Raw genomic sequence first — 20,903 nt, forward strand, 5'->3', positions numbered from 1 at the left:
CGAGCAGAGTGTTTAGGTTGAGATTTAAAGTCCATTCTTGACCTTGGAAACAGTTGCTGACAAAATAATCTCACTACAAAGTCCAGTGAATAGCTGTTCCAGAGATTTATGTCATATTACACAGTCTTCCTGTGCTGATAAAAATTGCCCAGTTGTCACTGAATTGACCTTATGCTAGTGACCATGATAAGGAAAAATGGAAGACCAGACTCAAGACCTGGCACAACCCTGTTTGGAAGCTTAGTGTACATACTTGGACCAGCAAGACTAGACTTGCCCTTTTAATATTACAAAAGAAAAGACTGAATGAGGATGAATCAATGCATTTTGTGAATGCAACATTATACTATACAACTAATGTACTAGCTAACTATCTCCGCAGATTAAGTTGGAGCCAAAAAACATACTAACACCCATTCCTTAGACATTTGCTCTTGTGTTTATTCAGAGTTTTGAAATGCTTTTAAAAAATAGACTCAAACTCCTTGTATTCCGAGTATCTCCCCCATGCACACCTTTTTGAATGTGGAGAAATCCAAAGATATTCAGCCCTGCTGTGCCTGTTGCTGATTGGAAAGTCACTGTATGGGGAAAGGGGTTTAGCAAAAGCTTATTTGTAGAAGTTCAAATTTCTATTTTTCAGCTGAAAAAAAAAAAAAAAAAATGCATCTCAACTTTTAAGCCATCACAGATAAGAGGTCCATTGAGAGCACAGAAAGGTTGAAATTTGACCATCATGACAACTGGGCAAACTCCATCTAGTGAGGAAGATGGATGATCTGATACAGAGCTCCAGCACAGCTACTAAATGGACCTTGTGGTCAGATTGTTTGGTCAGCTAGATATTTTGGGTTTTCAGCAGGTGTTTGTACAGTGTGTTGCTTGTGCGCTTTATTTTTTTTAACCGGAGCCCAAATTCAGCACCAGCACATCCACTAACACCATCGACTCAATATGTATGGCAGCACACAGATAATCTCAGGCAACACTGCAACATTTTAGCATTTTCCTGAAAATTAAATGTGCCTGCACCTTTTGGTATTTTCATGCCCAGTGCAAAAAAATACTTCCCTCCCTTTTTTGGGGAGCTATTTATTTCAAGTGCCACTGTAATTGGCACAGTACACGTATGTGCACTGTTTGATTGCAGATAGCAGCGAGACTTGAGATATGCTTTCACTGACCTGGTCTTGTCCTGTTAAAACAGAACCCAGCGTCATTATTTAATAACTCCCATGCATGTGCTGTTCTGTAGCTTCTCCATCGAGTGGATAATGATTTTAGATTTACTGTATACCCTGTGTCTGTGGCATCAGTAGGCCTGCCTACCTATCCTCACTCCTTCTTTCCTTGGCCTCTCTTGCAATGTCGCCTCAAGGATATTATTAAATAGGATTTGTGGTTTGACATATAAAGTGGGTGCTGCACAGGGTTTTTTACTTTGTAGTGTGTTGATCTCCCTCGACCGACGGAGAAAGCCTTTATACAGAGCTGTAGAAATCCTCTTCATTTCTCCCAGATTAAACCATTGACCACTCCTGCCTGAGCCCATCGACCGCCATGCTGTCCTGCAAGTCCCCCCCTCAATGCTCTGTGCACTGTTGGGCATCTTTTATGTCTGACTTTGTAGAGGAAACACAGAGGTCTGTCTGTGTTTAGTCACTGGAATGGCTCATAATTCTATCTTCACACTAAGGAGGCATGAGCAGGCATTAAGCTCTTACAATAACCGGGACTGCCCTTTTTGGTTTGGCTTGAGTGTCATCTTTAGTGTGTGTGCTGTGCGCGTGTGCTGTAATACATGCATATACAGTACAGAGCAAGCGTGTGTGTGCTTGTACCTTCAATGAAGTGGATCTCCTCTGGCTCTAACGTATATCTAATACACTCACCCTTGTCTGATTGCAGTAAGGTCATCTCCTGTAGCTCTTCACTCTTTGAAAGAGTATAAGTGGAAATTCTCATGAGAGTGCTGTGCAGGCGAGGCAAATCACCTCTTGAGGAAAAACTTTTAAAAAGATTTCACTTTTAAAGGACACTTGTGCACTACAGTTTTTGAGTGTTAGTAACAGTTAATTGAACTCATAAACACTACAGCAGTATTGATTTAAACACTTGAATATGCTTTTTTTTTTTTTTTTTTACTGTGAGGTGTCCTCAGTCTGTGGCCTTTATTATGCATCGCAGTCAGAAAATCATTCACCACTCACAGTACTTCCTGAAAATCTCCAGGTTGCTTGTGTGACTTTGACTTAACAGTGCCAATGCCAATCAGGTCCTATTCATCTAAAACTATAAACCCACATGAGCAATTAGTACACTGCAAATTAATGTCTGAGTGAATGAATCATATCAATCAGACATTCAAGTAACTTCTTTTGACAGAGCCACTTGTGCATCGAGTTAATGACCTATAAAACTCTAAAATTAAGCTCTCACTTATAACAAAGCATAAAATAAGCTCTAAGGTCACTCTGGTTTTTATGTTACCCTGAGACCATCTTTTTTTTTTTTTTTCTTTTATCATCACATCAGATCAGTTACCAAAGTATTGAGTCGTCTGATCCAGGCATCAACGTGCCGGGACCTAGAAGAACGGTGTCGAAGCTGAAGAATGAGACCTATCACATGTTCTCCAACCTCCACCCTGGAACAACTTACCTAATCTCCGTCCGAGCCCGTACAGCCAAGGGCTTCGGGCAGACCGCCCTCACGGAAATCACCACCAACATCTCAGGTATTATCACCGCTGACTAACCGAAGCGAGGTGGGGAGTGCGAAAAACAAAAGCAGCCGTAAAAATCATAAAGCAGGAGTGGTAATGGGCGGCCTCTCTGTGTAGGGGCTGCTCTCTGTGCCATCACTGATGCGGCATGCAGGTACAACACTAGACTTCACCCACTGCGTGCTATAATTAGGATCCGGGTTTCCTCTCTCTCTCTCTTTCTCTCTTGACCTCGGTATTTTTTCCTCTCTAGCAGAGGCAAAAACTACTGCTCCCACAGTGTAAGAGCTATTTTCCATTGCCTCTCTACAATGGTGACAAACTGTCATCTCACGGTTCTCAAGACATAAATTAACTCATAGGAAGCAGAGAAACACCACAGAGGGGACACTGCTGTATGTTATGTATAAAGAAAGATGCAGTACATTCGTGGGACCAGAATGTCACTTCTGAGAGTCTCAGAGCTTATTACTGGTGATAGAAATCCAGCCTTGGTGTTTCTCTTTCCTTTTAATGATGCATTTGTGCTTGTTAAGGGATGGGATTACACCTCTTAGGAACGCACAGCACAGCCACTCCCACCCTGTCTCGCTCACACATTTCCTCTCTCTCTCGCTCTCTCTGCCCCTATCTCTTTACAGAGAAGCCCGGTTTGTTTAATTATAGATTTAGTGCACAATCACTGCTTACTGGCTGTATGTCAGACAGAGCGCTGGCACATAGCCAGACCGCAGATAGACTCCAAAAGTCTTTGCAGATCATCCTCAACCTCCTCCACTGGCCCATGGTGCAGAACATTCACTTACACTGAGCGTCTCTCAAATCTGCACTGACAGCTAGCAAACACTGAACACCTTCAACAGCTACTACTGTCAGCATCTTCAAGCAATACCCACCGCAGAGTATCCAACTACACACACACACACGCGCGCGCGCACAGGCATATGCATATGGACGTGTGCGCCGTCGTGGCTGATACACAATCATCCTTCAAACAGACTCCATCTGGCAGCAGGCATCAAACCCTCTTTTAGTTCTACAAACCACAACAGACCTTTAATGTCAACAAATGCACATTCACTTTTCCTTAATGCCTCACCTTAATTGATGTCAGCTCTTTTCTGCTGCGGTATTAGCAAAACCGCTTTTTAATATGATAATCATCGATTCCTCATAAATAGTTTGCTCTCCTCTCCCCTCACTAATTGACTACTGATATTAAAGAGAAATGTGCCGCCACATCTCCGGGGAGGGGCGCGACTTTAGCCAAATCCTTTCAAATGAGAAACCCATTCAATTTAGCCTCACTCCCCATGACTTTTAATTGGACTTGTATCTGAGACAACTAGAACGGAAATTCAAACAGTGTACCGAATATGAGGAAATGGGTATTGGGTATATTAGCACTGTTAGCCATTTATGCGGAGAAAGGGATGGCTCTTTGCTAAAATTAAATGGTCTGTCAGTTTCATGAGACACTGAGGGGCTGAACACGTTTATGTGGAGGGAGACAGAGGGAGAGACTGAGTTTAAACTGAATTAAGGTGGCCTGAAATAGCACTGGGTAAGGCCAGATGTGTGTTTGTGTGTGTGCATGTGGCTTAATTATTTCTGACATGTAAACTCAGAGTGTTTCTGTGTGTCCTCAGCTCCCACATTTGATTATGGTGACATGCCGTCCCCCCTGAGTGAGACAGAGAGCACAATTACTGTCCTGCTGCGCCCTGCCCAAGGCAGAGGGGCACCTGTCAGGTGAGGAAAAGATTTCAAATGTGTGTATCACATTTTTTTTTTTAAACATCAAACACAGCTTATTAAATGTGCCCATCCACCCTGTGTCCAGCACATACCAGGTGGTGGTTGAGGAAGAGACTGTGAAGAAGGTGAAGAGGGAGCTGGGGCTTCAGGAGTGCTTCCCCTTGCCTATGTCCCACGGTGAGGCCCAGGCCCGGGGCACACCACACTACTACACAGCCGAGCTGCCACCCAGCAGTCTTCCGGAGGCCAGTCCCTTCACCGTGGGCGACAATCACACGTACAACGGCTACTGGAACAGCCCTCTGGACCCACGCAAGAGCTACCTCGTCTACTTCCAAGCTATGAGCAACTTCAGAGGGGTGAGTGATTGTGAAGGCCTAGCAGTGGCATGGCAGATCTGCCAACGCTTGATCCTCAAGCTTTAGACATTAGTATTCAGGGTAATTCTGTGCCAGTGATGAGTGCTGTTAATGAGTATCTGTATTTATGAATGCTGTGGTTGACACTGTAGGACGGTTGACATTGTCTGGGCTCACAACCTTTGAAAGGGTATTTATGCTGTGAAAGGGGTTATTGGATGGAAACATATTCAGCTGGCAGTGTAACTCCTTGGACATTATGTATGTTTATATCTTACTGCTTTGATTCTTTGCAAACAAAGGATGTCTGAGACAGGGAATTACTTGCATGCATTACTTACAGCTAGCAAAGCTGTGATTAGCTGGAATTACTCGGTGTCAACAATGTACTTCACTTCACTTCATTGATCTTTCATTTTCGGTCCTTCTCCTATTTTGTCCTGCTCTTTTCTTTTCTGTCCTGTTACCTTGTGTCCTTCATTCAGCAGCTCTTTCATTATTGTCCTTATATTCTCCTCTCTTTCTTTACTCAGTTAATCAGTTTAGCATCTTTCTGCAGTCGTATCCACTTAACAAAAAATCTCTTATCTGGGAAAACACCGTGTTATTCCACACTGTTGTGTTTCCATCCATTTCACCGTTCTTGAGCGCACAAAGCCCTGTAGTCTCCAGTCATACCCAGAGGATGCCACATTACCTTTCCAAATTCCATTACAGGAAGAGCTGCTACCTGGGTGAGGCAATTACTTAAAGATAATTGGGCACAGGTGCAGATGATCGGAGGTAGAAAGCTGCTGCTTTCATATTCACAGACTGTGGCAATGTAGCTGGGAAATGTTGCCGTGGATAATGCGGCACTCTGTGATCATCAGCTGGGAATAAATACATGCAAGCTTCGTTATGGGTCTGTTTGGCTTTTTGAGCTGGTACTTTGTGATCACGTCACTTTTTTTTCTTTTCACCAGTCTTTTTTTTTTTTGCACTGGACGTTTCTGTATTATAAAGTCCTGTGAACAGAGCAGGGTGGCTCATCCCCACCAGTAGCATCTTTTTCCAACCCAATGGAGAAACACACGGAGGGAGTGCAGTGTGAGCACTTCACACAACTAGGCTACTAAGCATGGGATTAGATAGGGGAGGCCTGGCTTTACCGGCGGATGGGATTAGGTTTTGTTTTGGCTGGCAGGGGGCCAGCATCTATGACCCACAATAAGAGGAGAACAGTGCCAGATCACACAGCCAGCACTGTCCCCAGTTTTTCGCTGAAACGCCGTCACATGGAGATACAGTAGCAGTCAGAGAACTGTTGAAATGTGGGCATCTATCTTGCATTAGTGCTGCAGGACTGAAACAATTTGTCTTAAAAGAACAACTACATGCTGGGAGGGCAGCAACTTAATTTCCAGTTTTAATGGAAAATGTACTAAATGTAATCCTGCAAACACATAATTACAGACTCAGCTTGATTCTTGCGTCAATATTTCAGACATTAGGCCTTTGTCGATGCAAAGCCTTTGTTGTGGGTTTGTTGTTTCCTCTTTTTAAGCACATGAAGTTTCTTTTTTAGTTAGGATGTCAGCTACAAAGCTTGTGATTAAGCTCAATTAAATCAGTTCAGTACAGTTGAGGGGCAGCTTGTTGCTGGGCATATAACCCATTAACAGCAAAACTCAGAAGACATGTCACAGCAGGGCAATGACAACATGAACTGACACATGGGGACTGCAGCAGAAAAAGTGCTAATTACATAAAGTAAAATACAATAAAGGAGCCAAACATAGCAGCAATTCTAAGTAACAGACCAACAAATAAGATGACACTGATGCTTTCTTATCAACAGAGTTGTTGCTTTTCACTTTACAAATCTTTTGACAGTGGTCAAAAAAACCACACAAAAAATATTCATGCAGTTGGTATATGGACTGGAACGGTAAAGCAACTGCTAAATGTGTTTTGTGCTATTTTGTATTTTCTTTTGTATTTTGTCCGTCTGCTTATCCTCCATGTGCAATTATGAATCTCAGGCCTTTTACGTTTTAGCACTGTGCTCACTCCGTCACAAAACATTTTGGCCTAAAAGGAGAATTTTAATGTACTAAATTTTTTTTTTTTTTTTCAGAAGCACAAATCCATTCAGAATGTGAATGTACTGTGGGATACATTATGGTGGTTTTTATGCCGTGTACAGGAGAGCATAATTACCTTATGCCCACTCATTTTAGAAGAAGGAAAAAAGTGTATCTGCTCTTGAACTAAAAGGGTAGCTGGCAGTGAAAGCAGTTCTCTCCAAAGAGTGAAACATCAGAAAACAGAAAACATATTTACTTGGATAAAACAATTGCTGATAAGGGTTTCTGCATATGGAAGAGGTGATAAAGTTGTCATGTTTGGCAATCACTTTAAGTATTTACACCCTAAACACCTTATTAAAATGTAAACTGAATTGTCAGCCTGCCCATGTTATCATTTAATTGTACAGCATAATAAGTCAGGGTCTGTGTGGTCTGTTTAAGTTTGTGTTTGCTTTTCATGTCTTTGGTGCAGGGCAGCATTGCACCTAATCCTCGACAACAGAGGCAACAATGGGGATCATTTGAACAGTATATGGGACCCATAATATTTGGCATTTACCCATGCTAATTATCTGGAGAGTGGCTGTCAGGCCTCTCTAATTGCTTTGATTGATCCATCTAAAGAGGTGCTTGAAAGACTGTGGACACAGATTGTAGCTTTGCATGCCACAGCATAACCATTTATAACATCTCCCAACTTCTCACGCACACACATACACACATGCTGTAAACCTTGAGTGTGTGCTGTGTTGTGTGTTGCCATTTGTGTTCTGTATTTAAAACTGCCAGCAGCCACCAACCCCTCTGGCGTGACTGGCACAGCACGGCCAGACGTGTGATGTGTGTCTCACAATATGGAGCTTGCCAATTAATTCTTCTGCTGAGTCGGCAACACAATGATTCAGATGTGCGTGTTATAGAATCTGCGTCTATCCATCACAACAAACTTTTTTTTTTTTTTTTTAAATCATTGACAGCAAATAGATGTAAATGTGCTCCGTCTTAATTTGGCAAAGCTTGTAATGATTGAATGAACTATTTCAAATGCTTCCTCCATAAAGGGGGCAGGTTCAGATGAATCTGCTTTTTCTGATGGAAAATGTTTCCTGTAATTGAGTCAATCCCTCAAAAGCTCAAAGTCACCAGTCAGCATTTCTTAAGACACATACACAAGGAATGAACCAGGGATTCACTTTTGAACAATCTGATAAATGATTATTAATTTAAAATAGTAGATGTACACTGTGGAGCATCAATAGAACTTAAGCAATGCAAAGGGCAATACTACTACTCAACTTGAAGCGCAGGTTTTCACCCACATTTAAAATGTATTACACCAAAATCTATACACATATTTAACAAGGATTCGAGAATTAGATTTTTAGCCATGCTAATGCGATCATTAATTAATTTAATTTTAATCAATTAATTTGCTCAATACTTTGGTTTATGACCAAATACCTTCAACATTTATTCACAGACACAGACATTCACATCAACCACACATGTACCTTGTGTTATTTGCAAAAGTTTGCATGCCTGCAGACTGCACTATAATGTTGAACATAGTAAACATTATGATTACATAGTACAAGCAAATTAGCACTGTCATTGTGAGTATGTTAGCATGGTAATGTTAGTATTTTGCTCAAGGCACCACTGTGCATAAGTACAGCCTCACAGGGCTGCCAGCATGGCTATAGACTCTTGTCTTTTGTCCAGTGGTAGTAAGACATGTTTTGTTACAGTTAGGACTACTTGTATTTATATACAGTGGAAAGAAATGATGGTTTGCCACATTCTGAACTAAATGAAATGAAAAGATCATATTCTGCTACAAGGGATGGCTACTGGCTACATTGCAATGTTTACTATGTTTTCTTTTTAAATCAGTTGCCCTAACCTTTGACTCTAAATTATTGACAGATGTAGAAAAAAAATCAGACAAAGTCATATTACATTAAAACATGGACACAATGTTAGGTGATGTCATGTAAATAGAATGTATCTTCTGAATAAGCTTGCCATATACAAGTACACACGATCCGGTGTGTTTACCTCTTTCTTGTCTCCATTATAAATAAAAGAGGACAAAATAAGTCTTAAATGCCTTTTCCCACTGGTAAACATACAGTCTGTTATTTACTGAATATGTGCCCTTGATTTTCATGGAAGTAAAATGACAGTCTATTTGACAGACATCATGTTTGTCTACCGTTTCGGTCTGTATTTTCAGTTCAAACTATCAGGTTAAGAACTTGTTTAAGTGTCTGTCACCCTGAAATGGATTTTCAATTTAAAAAAAAAAAAAGAAAAGCAATTTAACTAGAGTTTGAGGAAAGCACTTTTTGCTCATTTCCGAATGGGCAAATTTGCATGATTGTCCCATAATGCCTGAATTAGCATCTGTAAATCTTAATTTGATAATGCATCTCCTCCAAGAGGTGGCAGGATAGAATTGGATTACAGTCTTGGATCTCATTAGTGCCGTTTGACAAAGGTCCTTTTCATAACACTGCGATGTCATCAACTGAAATTTGAATAAAATTAATTCCTTTTCATAGTGGTGCATTGGTGTGAAACCCTCCTCTTAATTACGCTCTCTGCCTTTCAACTCTCATCTTTTCTCCTTCAGCAAGAATTTCTAATCTTCTCAAACACTTCACCACTGCTCTCAGATTGTAGATAGTTTGTAATCTTGTGTCATCAATAGGACACATAACTCAGAGGTATTTTGTCCTTTTCCTTGTCTGAATAATTTCCCCAGTAGTCTATCTGTGTCTCCATCATAAACCAAATTATGCATTTTTTAAGAGAAGAGTATTGCAACCCACTTATGTTTAGTAATTTAAACAGAGAGTAGAAACAGTCGTGAAGGGTGACAGTAATGTGATTCCAGATGTGGTACAGAGTTACCTCAAGTGTCCGCTGGGGAGTAAATATCACATTTTAATATTCATTCAGAATGTGTGTTTTATCTGTTTGTTGTAGTCTTATTTTCAACATGATATATATATGTGTCTCAGCTCAGTGCTTCAAGTCATACCCTTTTCTTTTATCACATCTCCTTTATGCAAAATGCAAAGCAACGTCCTCCCCTCTGATGTCTGTTTTTTCGTTCTCTTTCAGGAATCCAGAATAAACTGCATCCGCATCGCTCGCAAAGGTAATGCAACATGAATATTTCTCCTCCTACAAATGCTGTGACCTTGAATACATTTTCCTGCATCATTTCTGACTGCTCTGCAACAGTGTTTGCTTTCTCCTCGTTCTGAGATTAGAAATTAAGGGTGTAATTGCAGTGGCGTGGTTTTACTTTAGTCCACGCCGCGCCGTTCGTCCACCTCTCTCTCCCAAGTACAAAGGTGGGGGTCTGGACAAATTCTCTCTGACGGTCCTGGTTGTTTAGCGGTGGGCCTCAGAGAAAAGGGCAACAAGCAGGGAGGGATTAGAGGTCAGGCTTTCATCCTGTTTGTTTGGGGGGGCAGACGCTGAGACACACTATATCAAAGGCAGTCTCTTTGTTCCCATCAGCAGCCCACTAGACAGCTACATCTGAGGGCTTTGACCTCAGCGCGGTCCAGAAGGGTCCTCCAGATCAAAACTTCCAGATGGAGCTACCTTGGCCTATCAGTATGAGAAAGCCCTGCCCCCCCCCCAACCTCCTCCTCCCCTCTCTGTAGCTCAGCTTTTGGATACAAAGGGACATGAAAAGGGCAGAGAAATTGACTCTAAGTCCTGATGGCAGGAGAGCCCCTGTGCCATAGTACACTGTCAGATCATGGTGAATAAAAGTCATGTATTTATAGTTTTCATAGCACCGCTACAGTAAGCAGAGCCTTGCAAGTAAATTGACTTGGCGGGGTGTCTTTTTTTGTGGTGAAGGCCTCTTTTTGTGAGTGAAAAAAGAAAAGAGATGAGGCTCTCCTCAAGCATAAAGCCAAAAGGCAAGGCCAGCCATTTCAGCTCAGCGTCTCACTCCATCTGCCCCACACAGACACCCAGTTGGGCATTGATTAATTATGCTTTCTCACAGCAATGGGCTTTTCACTGCACTTGCCTCTTTTCTTTCACACTAAGCAAAGAAAGAGCGAAAGAAAGAAACGGACAATGGAGCTGTAACAGTTAAAATGATTTGATTTTATCATGTAAGAAAGCTAGATATTAACTATGAAATAAAAACAGAGACAACAGGAGGGAATATAAGAGAAGAAGAGGTGAGAAAAATGTCAGCATTACATCATCCACATGCAGGATGATGTAACTGGGGAAAAAAAAAAAACAGCCCTGGAAGGCAAATTGATAGGAAAAAAATTCTCAGGGTGATTTCCAATTTCAAGGTGTGACAGGTCAGAGGGTTTTTTGTTGCTGTTTGAGATCTCTGTGATCCCTCTACCATTAACATAGCCTCTGCATCATCGCTTCCTAAGCCGTTATTATCATGCAGCCCATCACAAGTAAAGTGGAGGCAAATGATTCTGGCTTGGATAACAAAGCTGAAGATTACATTTCAACTTCCAGGTGACAGTTTAATTAAGGATCCTCTGGCAGGCTCAACACAACAATAGACTTCCATTTCTCCTCTAAGTGCCAATTTCCACCACCGGGCAGCTGGCAGGTGCACGGATTCATGTGGAAATCTATTTCATGCTTGTGTTTGGCTTAATAGAAATTTTGTGGCTAAATGTGGCAAAACCGCCTTATCTGTCTAAAATGTCAGGAAGCTGAAATTGATTTTTCACCTCCTCATATACATTTTTTTAGCCAGCATAAAGTACCCCTGTATTTCATATGTCGATGTAATTTTAAATGAAGTCGCAGCACAAAATAAACAGCAAGTGCTGAGTTTGTGGCTGAGACTGTTGAATGTAGCACCCACAGATGGGCTGAAATCTTTTGTTATTTTCACTTACAGTAGCTCACAAACACAAAGGCATCTTAGGATGATAGTGTGTCCCTGTGTGAGAGTAGAAACCACAGAAAATCATCTTTGATTCATAGTCTGACTAAACCCTCTCCTACCACTACTGCAAACTGAAGAACAACTGTCAGATATGGTGTCTATACACAGAACAGCACACACTGAAATGTTACATTTTTGGAACAATATGAGACACAGGAATAGCAAATTAAAAAGCCAGATCTTGGGAAATTTTTAGAAGGAACAATTCCTTTCTACTATCAGGCAAATGACTCATTTTCTCCATCCAGATATGCCAGGCACCCATCATTGATTAAAAAAAACCTGCCAAACAATGAAGCGATATTGTCCTACTTTCATCTTTATTTAGGATGAGGGTTCTGAAGCACCCATAAAAGTGCCCACGGCTGCAGATAGTTGGGCTAAAACATGGCTCTGTTTTCATTTCCTCTGCCCCAGATCTGATTCTTCCCCCAGCAGGCTGCAAGATAGACCTCTATCCCCAGGCCTGCTCTGACTTTCTACCACTCTCCAGATAGGCTGTGCTGTTCCAGTAGGCTCACAAGGGCTAGTTTCAGGGCTGTCAAGGCCTGGAGGACAGGCTGACACAGACAGAAAAAAAAGTAGATCAGTGGGCCCCTAGACCAAGACAACGAAAGGCCCGCTGCTCAGCACCATTTACATAAGTATGAAGCTTTATACCAGAGAAATGAATAACCTGCTATTATGATAACGACCTTTCCAGTAGCTCAGACATCGGGGCACCTTGAGATTATACTGCAGGGCCGTGTGGATGACTTGTGACTGGGAAAAATCTAATATTCAGTTCAGCGTTAAATAGAAAATGCACATCAAAGTTTCGGCATGGAAATGTGCAATATCAGTATCATAAAGAATCAGTTCATTGTTTTGATGTCATTGTGCAACTTTGAGATGAACGACAGATGGAAGAACAAGCCTTTTTTTAATGTGACTTAGCAAATGAGTTCTGCATCTTACTTTGGAAAGTCGTCTCCTCCTCTGCACCAGTTTACAGCAGTCTGTTCATTTTCCCATCTCCATTTTTCTTTTTTAAAGATCGGTATAAATCTTGAACATTCTCAGTAGCTGGTTGAAAACCTTTAAGACAAACTTTTATTCAGTGTGCGAAATTGTCATGAAGTATCTCCACTGACAATGTGGACAATCACCGTCTGCCTTTCAAGGTGTTGCTTCTTTACTCACCTCTCTTTTTGTTGATCCTATTCGAAAATATCTCTTGAAAATACCTTTACTGGTGAAAAATGTAACTTTGGCATCAAAGAGACCATTATAATTCAGCAGATCTCCTCACAGAAGTCAGCATAAGCAGTGTGAATGTCTGTATTATCGTGGGAAAAGTGGACATTTGCCAGGGAAAAAAAAAGTTTTATGTGCATGAATGATGAAGTTCTTCAAAGCTGTGAATTCTCAATTTTGCTTCTCACATTGAATTTTTCACACTTTTTGCTTTAAACCTTACTATGAGTCACTTCTTCCTCAGCTCCATTCCCTCATGGTACTGTATTTGCATTATGCTGTTTTTCTGCTTCCGTCTAGCGGCCTGCAAAGATCACCGCAAGGCTCTGGAGGTGTCCCAACACTCTGAGGAGATGGGGCTGATTCTCGGGGTGTGTGCCGGAGGCCTGGTGGTCCTCATCCTACTGCTGGGTGCCGTCATCATCATCATTAAGAAAGGGTAAACATCTGCTGATAGTTGGAGTACAGAACATGCCTCATTATGTGCAATCATGCCACATCTCCAACATTGTTTTTTTTTTTTTTTCCTCTCCCCTTTATGTTTTGTTTTGGAACAGTTCAGTAATCAGTTTTTATACTTGCTGAACTTTCTGAAAGGTCACGCTTGTTTAGGGAAGATGCTGGACCACCAGCCGGCACTGCATTGTATTCACTCCCTTATGGTGCACCAGAGGGACCAAACAACTCTCATCTGCAGAGCCTATCTGAGTGTGAAGTATTTAATTAAAGGCGGATGCAATTCAATTAGCCACTTAATTACGCACACCAAGCAGAGGCCTGACCCTTAAATGAGATGGTAATTGGGAGGGAAAAGGTGTGCTTCTGGAGATTATTAGCCAATGATCCCACAGGTTTACAGTAGCTCATCTGCACCTCTGGCTCTGCATTTCTTTAGCTGCAGCTGTAGGCCAGCCTGAGTTAAAGTGTCAAACAAGGCTTAACCTGTCTTACTTAAATAAGATACACTGAAATCTAAAGAACCTGCCATGCCAAATGTGAAGTTACTCAGGGCTCCAGCAATCATTATTAAACAGCTGACGCAGCGTGCAAGGCTAATATTGAATAATGGTGATTTTGAAAGTCACCACTGCTCTGCACATTAGCCCAGGTCCCTCTGCTAAGCCACCGTGAATTCAGCTCTTAGGGAATTGATTGCTAAATTTGCTGTGACAGGAAGCCACGTGGTCCAGTCCTTCAAGTGTAACACCGAGACATAGTCAATTGAAGGAAACAAACATTTTTCCCACCTGCCGTGCGGTTCGCTCTGTCGGCACCTGCCCGGAACGTCCGCTTGTGTCATGTGCACGGCCAAGCTCATGGAATCGATGGTTCTCATTTTCACTGTAATCAATGCATTCTGCCCTCAGCTGACATTGCTTTCATCTTACATCTCTTTCTCTTGATTTTTTTTTCTTCCTTCTCCTGCACTCTTACCAGAAGGGACTACTACTCTTACTATCCGTAAGTGACTCCACCTCTTTGCTTTTCCATCGTTTTGTGATCCATCATATACATGCTTGTGCTCTGGCTGTCAATCATAAGTTGTAGAGAGGAAACAATACTTTACTATACTCAATCACGCTTTTTCTCTTTGACTCTCTGCTGTTACCTCCCTGTTCCTCTGTAATAAACACAATATTGTCTTTTTCTCCCTTTCTCTGTCTCTTATCTGTCTGTTACCATCTCTCCTCTCCTGTGTTCCTACTGTCCCTCCATTCTCTTCTTTATCCATGAATAGGAAACCAGTGAACATGAATAAGACGCCAATTACCTATCGGCAGGAGAAGAGCCATATGGGCTCCATGGAGCGCAGTTTCACAGACCAGAGCACCCTACAGGAGGATGAAAGAATGGCTCTTTCCTTCATGGATGCACACACCTGCGGCACGCGCAGTAAGTTAAATGCACTAGGACTCACACATATACAGTGCACTGCACTCAAACCTACTAACTTACTACATAATGAAATTTCAAAACTTGACATGTCACCCTTCACTTTGTAATCATGTTGACCATCACTTATTCACTCCATAAATGTCTGAATCATTCTCAAGAGTAGTTATCACCATGCATGAAAAATATTCTAAGATACCCTCAGCTATTCACTGCCTGCAGCTGATATACAATGTCAATAGATATAGAATCTCACAAGAATGCAAAGGAAGGAGAGAACTGCAACATGTAGTGGGCATGTAGTGTGTTGTGAAGGAACATGTTTGAATGAATCAAAAGAAATAATTTGTGATTGTTGTCAGTGCTTTTCATTTTGATCTCTTTTGTCAGTCTCAAAGAAAGGGGAAAAACAGATCTGTTTTCCTTTTAAGTTGACACACATCCTTTTCTCCTTCACACGTCATCAGAGACAGAACTGCTGTCACCTCTACATGATGTTTATTACAAAGACATTTTTGCAGAGACACCGGTGTGTCGCCAATCAACATGCATGTATGCTGTGTGTGTCGCATCCCAAAAAAATGATAGAGGTTTCTGTCTTGTACGTGATATTTTCCACCTGCACTGAAATTGCAAATATGTCTGTGTCTGGTTCAGGTGATGCTCGTAGCTCAGTGAATGAGGCCAGCAGCCTGCTGGGGGGCTCCCCGAGGCACCAGTGCGGACGTAAAGGCTCCCCCTACCACACTGGGCAGCTCCACCCTGCCGTCCGAGTGGCTGACCTCCTCCAGCACATCAACCAGATGAAGACTGCCGAGGGCTACGGCTTTAAACAGGAATATGAGGTGAATGGGCACTATTACACTCATCTCTTACACTCGAGACATGAGACAACATAGGCAGATACTCTCTCTCTGAGAACATGAGATGAACAGCAGTACCACATATTGCTGTTGTTTCTGCTACTGTACTCTTGTTCTAACTGACACTGTTATATAAGATCTCTGCATTCACACTGTGACTGTGTTCTTCAACAACCAACCTTCACTATGAATTCAGTAGCATTATTGTAATTGCTCCATTATCTCCCAGCATACGGCGAGAGAGAGAACTAGAGGCAAGAACACTCACACTGCGGTGGTATACATAATCCGGTGTCACAGTTGGGGGCTTTTTTCACCTTTACTGTAATTTTCGTGTTGGAAATGAAAAATTGGCCAACTTACCTTCAAGTACATGCAACTTGCTGAAAGCTTTGTTTGTTTCTGTACTGAGGCTGTTAGAGCATCTCAGTTCCCATGGGGAGATAAATGATTCCTGCATCATGTCTCCCCTTTCCCTGTATTTGAAAAAGAGTCAAAGACACTTCAACATGAAGTATTTCCACCTGCTCTTCTTTAACCTGTCTTCATTGAAACTGCTGGTTATTGTATATGAATACTGGGTGTTTTGTTGTTACCTATACAATAGTTAATGTAACAAATATTTTTAATTAATTATTAAACTAAAAGCCTGCAGCACATCTGTTCGTCCATCCTGATATTTTCCAGCATGTTAGCAGGGTTAAAGTCACGTAGCATCTGGATGGTATTATCTATCAAACATGTCCTAGTTCTATCCTGAGGTCTTCTCTCAGTCCAGTACGCCACTGTACCTGTAAAGACGTGACCCGGGGTCATCTTGTTGCCAAGAGCACTCTTTTCAGTGTAGAAGAGCAGTGTCTCAACACCGAAACCCAAGTTTGTTGAGCTCCTTGCCCTACTAAGGAGGGCCACCATGCGTAGAAAAAACTTATGTTAGCCTCTTGTATCCATGATCTCATTCTTTCACTTACAGTACTGCTTGAAGCTTGTTGCCATAGGGGAGGTTGTGGCAAAGACAAAGCTGTGCTTTATGGGTTAGCTCCCTCTTCACCGTAAGGTCCGGTACATGGCTACACTGATGTGCTTCCATGCCTGGTTAACCTGGGCACTCCTAACACAGAGGAAACTGGCTGCTGGTGTAGTGCTTAAAGAAATGAAATCATGGCTGCAAGACATTTTGCTGCACTATGTGGTGCCTCAGGAGGGGAAACAGGTCAGCACCTGGGCTTTCCTCAGCAGGGGTGGTTGACCTTAATTGGCACCAAGGTGAAAGAAGTATTGCGAGGAATTTCTGAACCTTATAGACAAACCCTCTGTGCTGTGTCTTTATGATTCTGAGTTTCTCTACTCAGTAGTGGAAAATATACTTGTCAGAGGTCCCCATGGTGGAAGAGACTGGTGTCAAGTCCCACATATGAGAAGTGTAGCTTTTGTCCTGGATCAGATTTAAGTCTGTCATAGTTAACAGATATGTCATTGAAAATTGCTAATCCTCTTAGTGGATTTTGAAAAGACAACTTTCAAAATATCTTGTGGGGGCCGCTGCGTGAATGATTGATCAACTTTATTATCCCCAATGAAAATTAATAAGCAGACTGGAAACCTGTCAAGGGTGTATCCCGTCTCTTGCCCTGTGTCTGCTGGGATTGGCTGCGGCCCCCCTCGCGACCCTCACAGGATAAGCGGTATAGCTAATGGATGGTAATTTATTTGCAGGGTAGTCACACACACACATACAAAGTGAACATACACACAAAGTTACACACATAGTCCACAATGCTTAAACTCAGAGCTGTGAGTTGATGAGTTGAGCTTCTTCCAGATGGGCTTTGGATACTGATACTGACAAGGATGCATCTCACCAGTTTATCATACTACTGGACACATGTTAAGACATATCCAAAGGGTTGGGGGTCAGGTATCTTCATTGGCTGTTTGCAAGTACTACACGTTGTGGTTAACTGCTAGCTTAGAGAAGCCATGTGAGCTGGAACGGCACTTGCGAGAGTGGTGTGGGAGGCCATCAATCCTCCCCTGACATCATCCGAGTGCCCTCTTCACCACCCACTGAAATTAATTAACAGGGTTAAAAAGGCATCTGGATCGCACTGTTGCTGAGAGTATGAATAAATCATCCTCATTTGGGCCCAAAGAAGACCTCTGTCATGACGTCAGGCCTGATGAGGTTAAACATCTCTGGAGGTGCTCTCTGCTAGTGAGTCCCCTGTCCAATGCCAACAGATTGTAGGGTGGCAAAGAGAGAAACGGGGAGTGTGGGAGGGTTGAGCGGGAAGGGAAGATGAAAGGGTGCAGAGGGAGAGATGTGAGAAAAGAGAGCTCTTGTCTCCCATGCCCTGTAACCTCCAAATAACCTCCTCCCAGTAGCAATGTTAGTATTTACCTCCCTCTACAGAATATAATGTAACATAAATGTTCTATGATTCGCAAAGGTAACCATCAGACTGCGGTGCATAGAGCAGCACTGCATGCCCTGCGTGCCCACTACATGTTGTTTAGTAGGAAGACATCTCACATTACAAGGTATCGTTTTGCTCTTGATGTTGGCTGCTTGCATAATTTCGCTCATTCGATTTCTCACAGCAGCAAGGAACATATCAAGCATCTAATATTGGTACAGGAGGTCAGAAGTTGGGACGCCCTCACACAGAAGTCTGGCGATGCTCCATAATGATCCTGCTGATGCTCAGATCTTTAAAACTTCTTTACAAGATGACTCTTGTCTTCTAGTAAATACCTGGTGTCATTAGATTGGCATTCATAAGGAAGAGAATCAAACTTATTATTATTCACCAGGTCATTGTCCAGGAAGCTGTCACAAATACCACCACTATTATTTGTTGTAAATCATTTCAGTTTGCCCAGCAGATCAGTGTTTGGTTAGTTTTTTTCTTTTTTAAAAAACACTGCACAATAGAGTTTTAGCCCTGAATTGAACCGTAAGTACAAGCATTTTTCTTTTGCAGAACATTGCTTATCCCCCTCCCGCTGTTGCAGTGGCTGCTATCTCTAGTTGTATGATTCATAGCACATAATGAAGGGCCCAGATCTCTGAATACCTCTCCCCAGTGGAATGATTGTGGCTGAGAGTTGAGATCACACCCTGGGGGAGAAGTCCATCTCTGTCACCCACAGCCAAAAAAAGAGAAGACATCTTTTTTGTCTCTGGTTCATGGTTTCCCCCTCTGGAACTCTGCTTGTAGACTCATTAAACTGTCCCTCATGGGCAAAACACACTCCACTCAAAAAATCAATACACACCTCTTTGTGTTTTTTTTCCTCTCTGTGCTGGAGTATGTGTTTTGATGGAGTGTCTCTCTATTATGAAGGAAAATGATGAGGAGTATCGTATTACACTCCCCTGGCAGGTATAGGTTTTTATTTCCCTGAAGAATACCTATGTTCTGTAAAATCATTGATCAAGAATTTACAGTGAGTTGTAAAGGGGCTTGTATGTGTGGCAGCTGCTGTCACCACAGTCATATCCCCACTGCAGGAACCTGGGAGTAAACAACAGCAAAGCTTTACTGGCGAACTCAAAACTTTCGCTATACCACTTTGCACCTTGAGGCTGAGGTTAGGAGGGATGATGGACTCATTGATTCAAAGTTTAGTTGCAGCAGGGGCTACTGAATCACCCTTAGAAAAACAACAGCTACCTCATGCTACCTTTTGAGTAGACTTGTTTATTTTACTAGAATATTTTGTTCAGCTTTTCCACGTATAACATCTCAGACATCTGTGATTGGATTTTGACTGAATGTGGAGGGATTATGAATCTCATCACTGTTTTTTGGCACTTTAAAAATTATGTGGGTGAAAAAAAATCACAGGTCAACGTGAGGTGACATAACAGATATTGAGTGATACTGAAAGGGAAATTGTGGAGGACAGCAAGGCTGGCCGTTGGTTTGTTATTGAAGGGAAACAATACTGCTCATGATAAAATGTAGTGGGATGTTGATAGCACCAAGAGCTCTAAAAGTGTAATGGCATCAATAGGTCAGGACTGCACTTGTCATAATTTCTTTCATCTCATTTTACTCATTTTATGTGATCCTCTTAAACAACCCACCCCACTGATCCCTGCCAATGAGGGTTTCTAATCAATCTTCCATGGGTCTGTGTTGTCTCACTTCCCTCCCCTTCAGTATACTACCTCTCTCACAATTTTTCTCCTCGTGTTTTTCCTCTCCCTGCTTCTCTCCTCTCTCTAGAGGGCTGAGCAGAGGAGTAGTGGGAGCAGCGAAACAAAGAGAGCTCAGAGGTCTTGTGTCAAAAATGTAAGGGAGAGAGGGGAAGAAAGATGGAAGAAGTGGGGGTGGGGGGGTGGTGGTGAAGAGAGGTAGAAGGAGGTAAAGGGAACGAGGGATTCAGAGAGAGAGACAGACCCCGAGAGAGAGCGTGCATGGAAAGAAGAGAGAAAAAGTGAGGAGGAGGGTGTAATCCCAGGCAGGATTTGGCTGGTTCTTGGCTCTCTGTGGGGAGAACTGTGTTGTAATCCCCTGCTCAGCATGCAGACTTGGGCAGAATTTCACCAAATTCCCCTAGTGGCTGAAAACCACAGGGGGTAGTCTGGTATGGATGGTTGTGTCTCTGTCTATGTATGTGTTTTTGTACGTGGATCTGAAGGGGTTGTTTACAGGCTTAATTTGGCCCCACAGTGGACGCTTAAAAGTGGCTTATGACGATGTGTGAGAGTAAGTGCTCGGCAGTGCATCCATGCAGGCAGGTGTATGATGAGCATTATGTGTTATAATACAGCTGAGCAACCATCCACCCAGCTGGTTGTAGACGTTTCACCTGCCCTCACCCTTAAAAAAAATACTGTGATTTGTCTGCTGTATATAGATGCATTCAGTAAGTAACATAACATTAACATAGCAGTAAACGTCAGCAAGACTTAGTAGTTTTTTTTTTAATGTTGTATAAAAGGTTGTAAATATACACTTGATGGCTACATACATGGTATCACATTAAAGAACTGAAGCTAAAGCTGCATATATATATATATAG

General features: G+C 42.2%; 1 protein-coding gene across 4 annotated transcripts in view; it reads left to right on the forward strand.

The window, feature by feature from the left end:
- Positions 1 to 20,903, forward strand: part of ptprub (protein tyrosine phosphatase receptor type Ub) — a 149,223-nt gene that overhangs the window by 104,168 nt on the left and 24,152 nt on the right. For 2 of the 4 annotated variants that reach the window (XM_018686786.2, XM_018686795.2), the window contains exons 10-17: positions 2,536 to 2,737; positions 4,375 to 4,477; positions 4,569 to 4,842; positions 10,044 to 10,080; positions 13,414 to 13,552; positions 14,551 to 14,574; positions 14,852 to 15,006; positions 15,664 to 15,851. In XM_018686786.2, the coding sequence (XP_018542302.1) occupies positions 2,536 to 2,737; positions 4,375 to 4,477; positions 4,569 to 4,842; positions 10,044 to 10,080; positions 13,414 to 13,552; positions 14,551 to 14,574; positions 14,852 to 15,006; positions 15,664 to 15,851 (1,122 nt within the window). The remainder of the gene's footprint in view (positions 1 to 2,535; positions 2,738 to 4,374; positions 4,478 to 4,568; positions 4,843 to 10,043; positions 10,081 to 13,413; positions 13,553 to 14,550; positions 14,575 to 14,851; positions 15,007 to 15,663; positions 15,852 to 20,903) is intronic. The other 2 variants (XM_018686803.2, XM_018686808.2) reach the window with 1 other exon arrangement.

The sequence above is a fragment of the Lates calcarifer genome, linkage group LG15 (genome assembly GCF_001640805.2).
Source record: "Lates calcarifer isolate ASB-BC8 linkage group LG15, TLL_Latcal_v3, whole genome shotgun sequence".
Classification (NCBI taxonomy): Eukaryota; Metazoa; Chordata; class Actinopteri; family Centropomidae; genus Lates; species Lates calcarifer.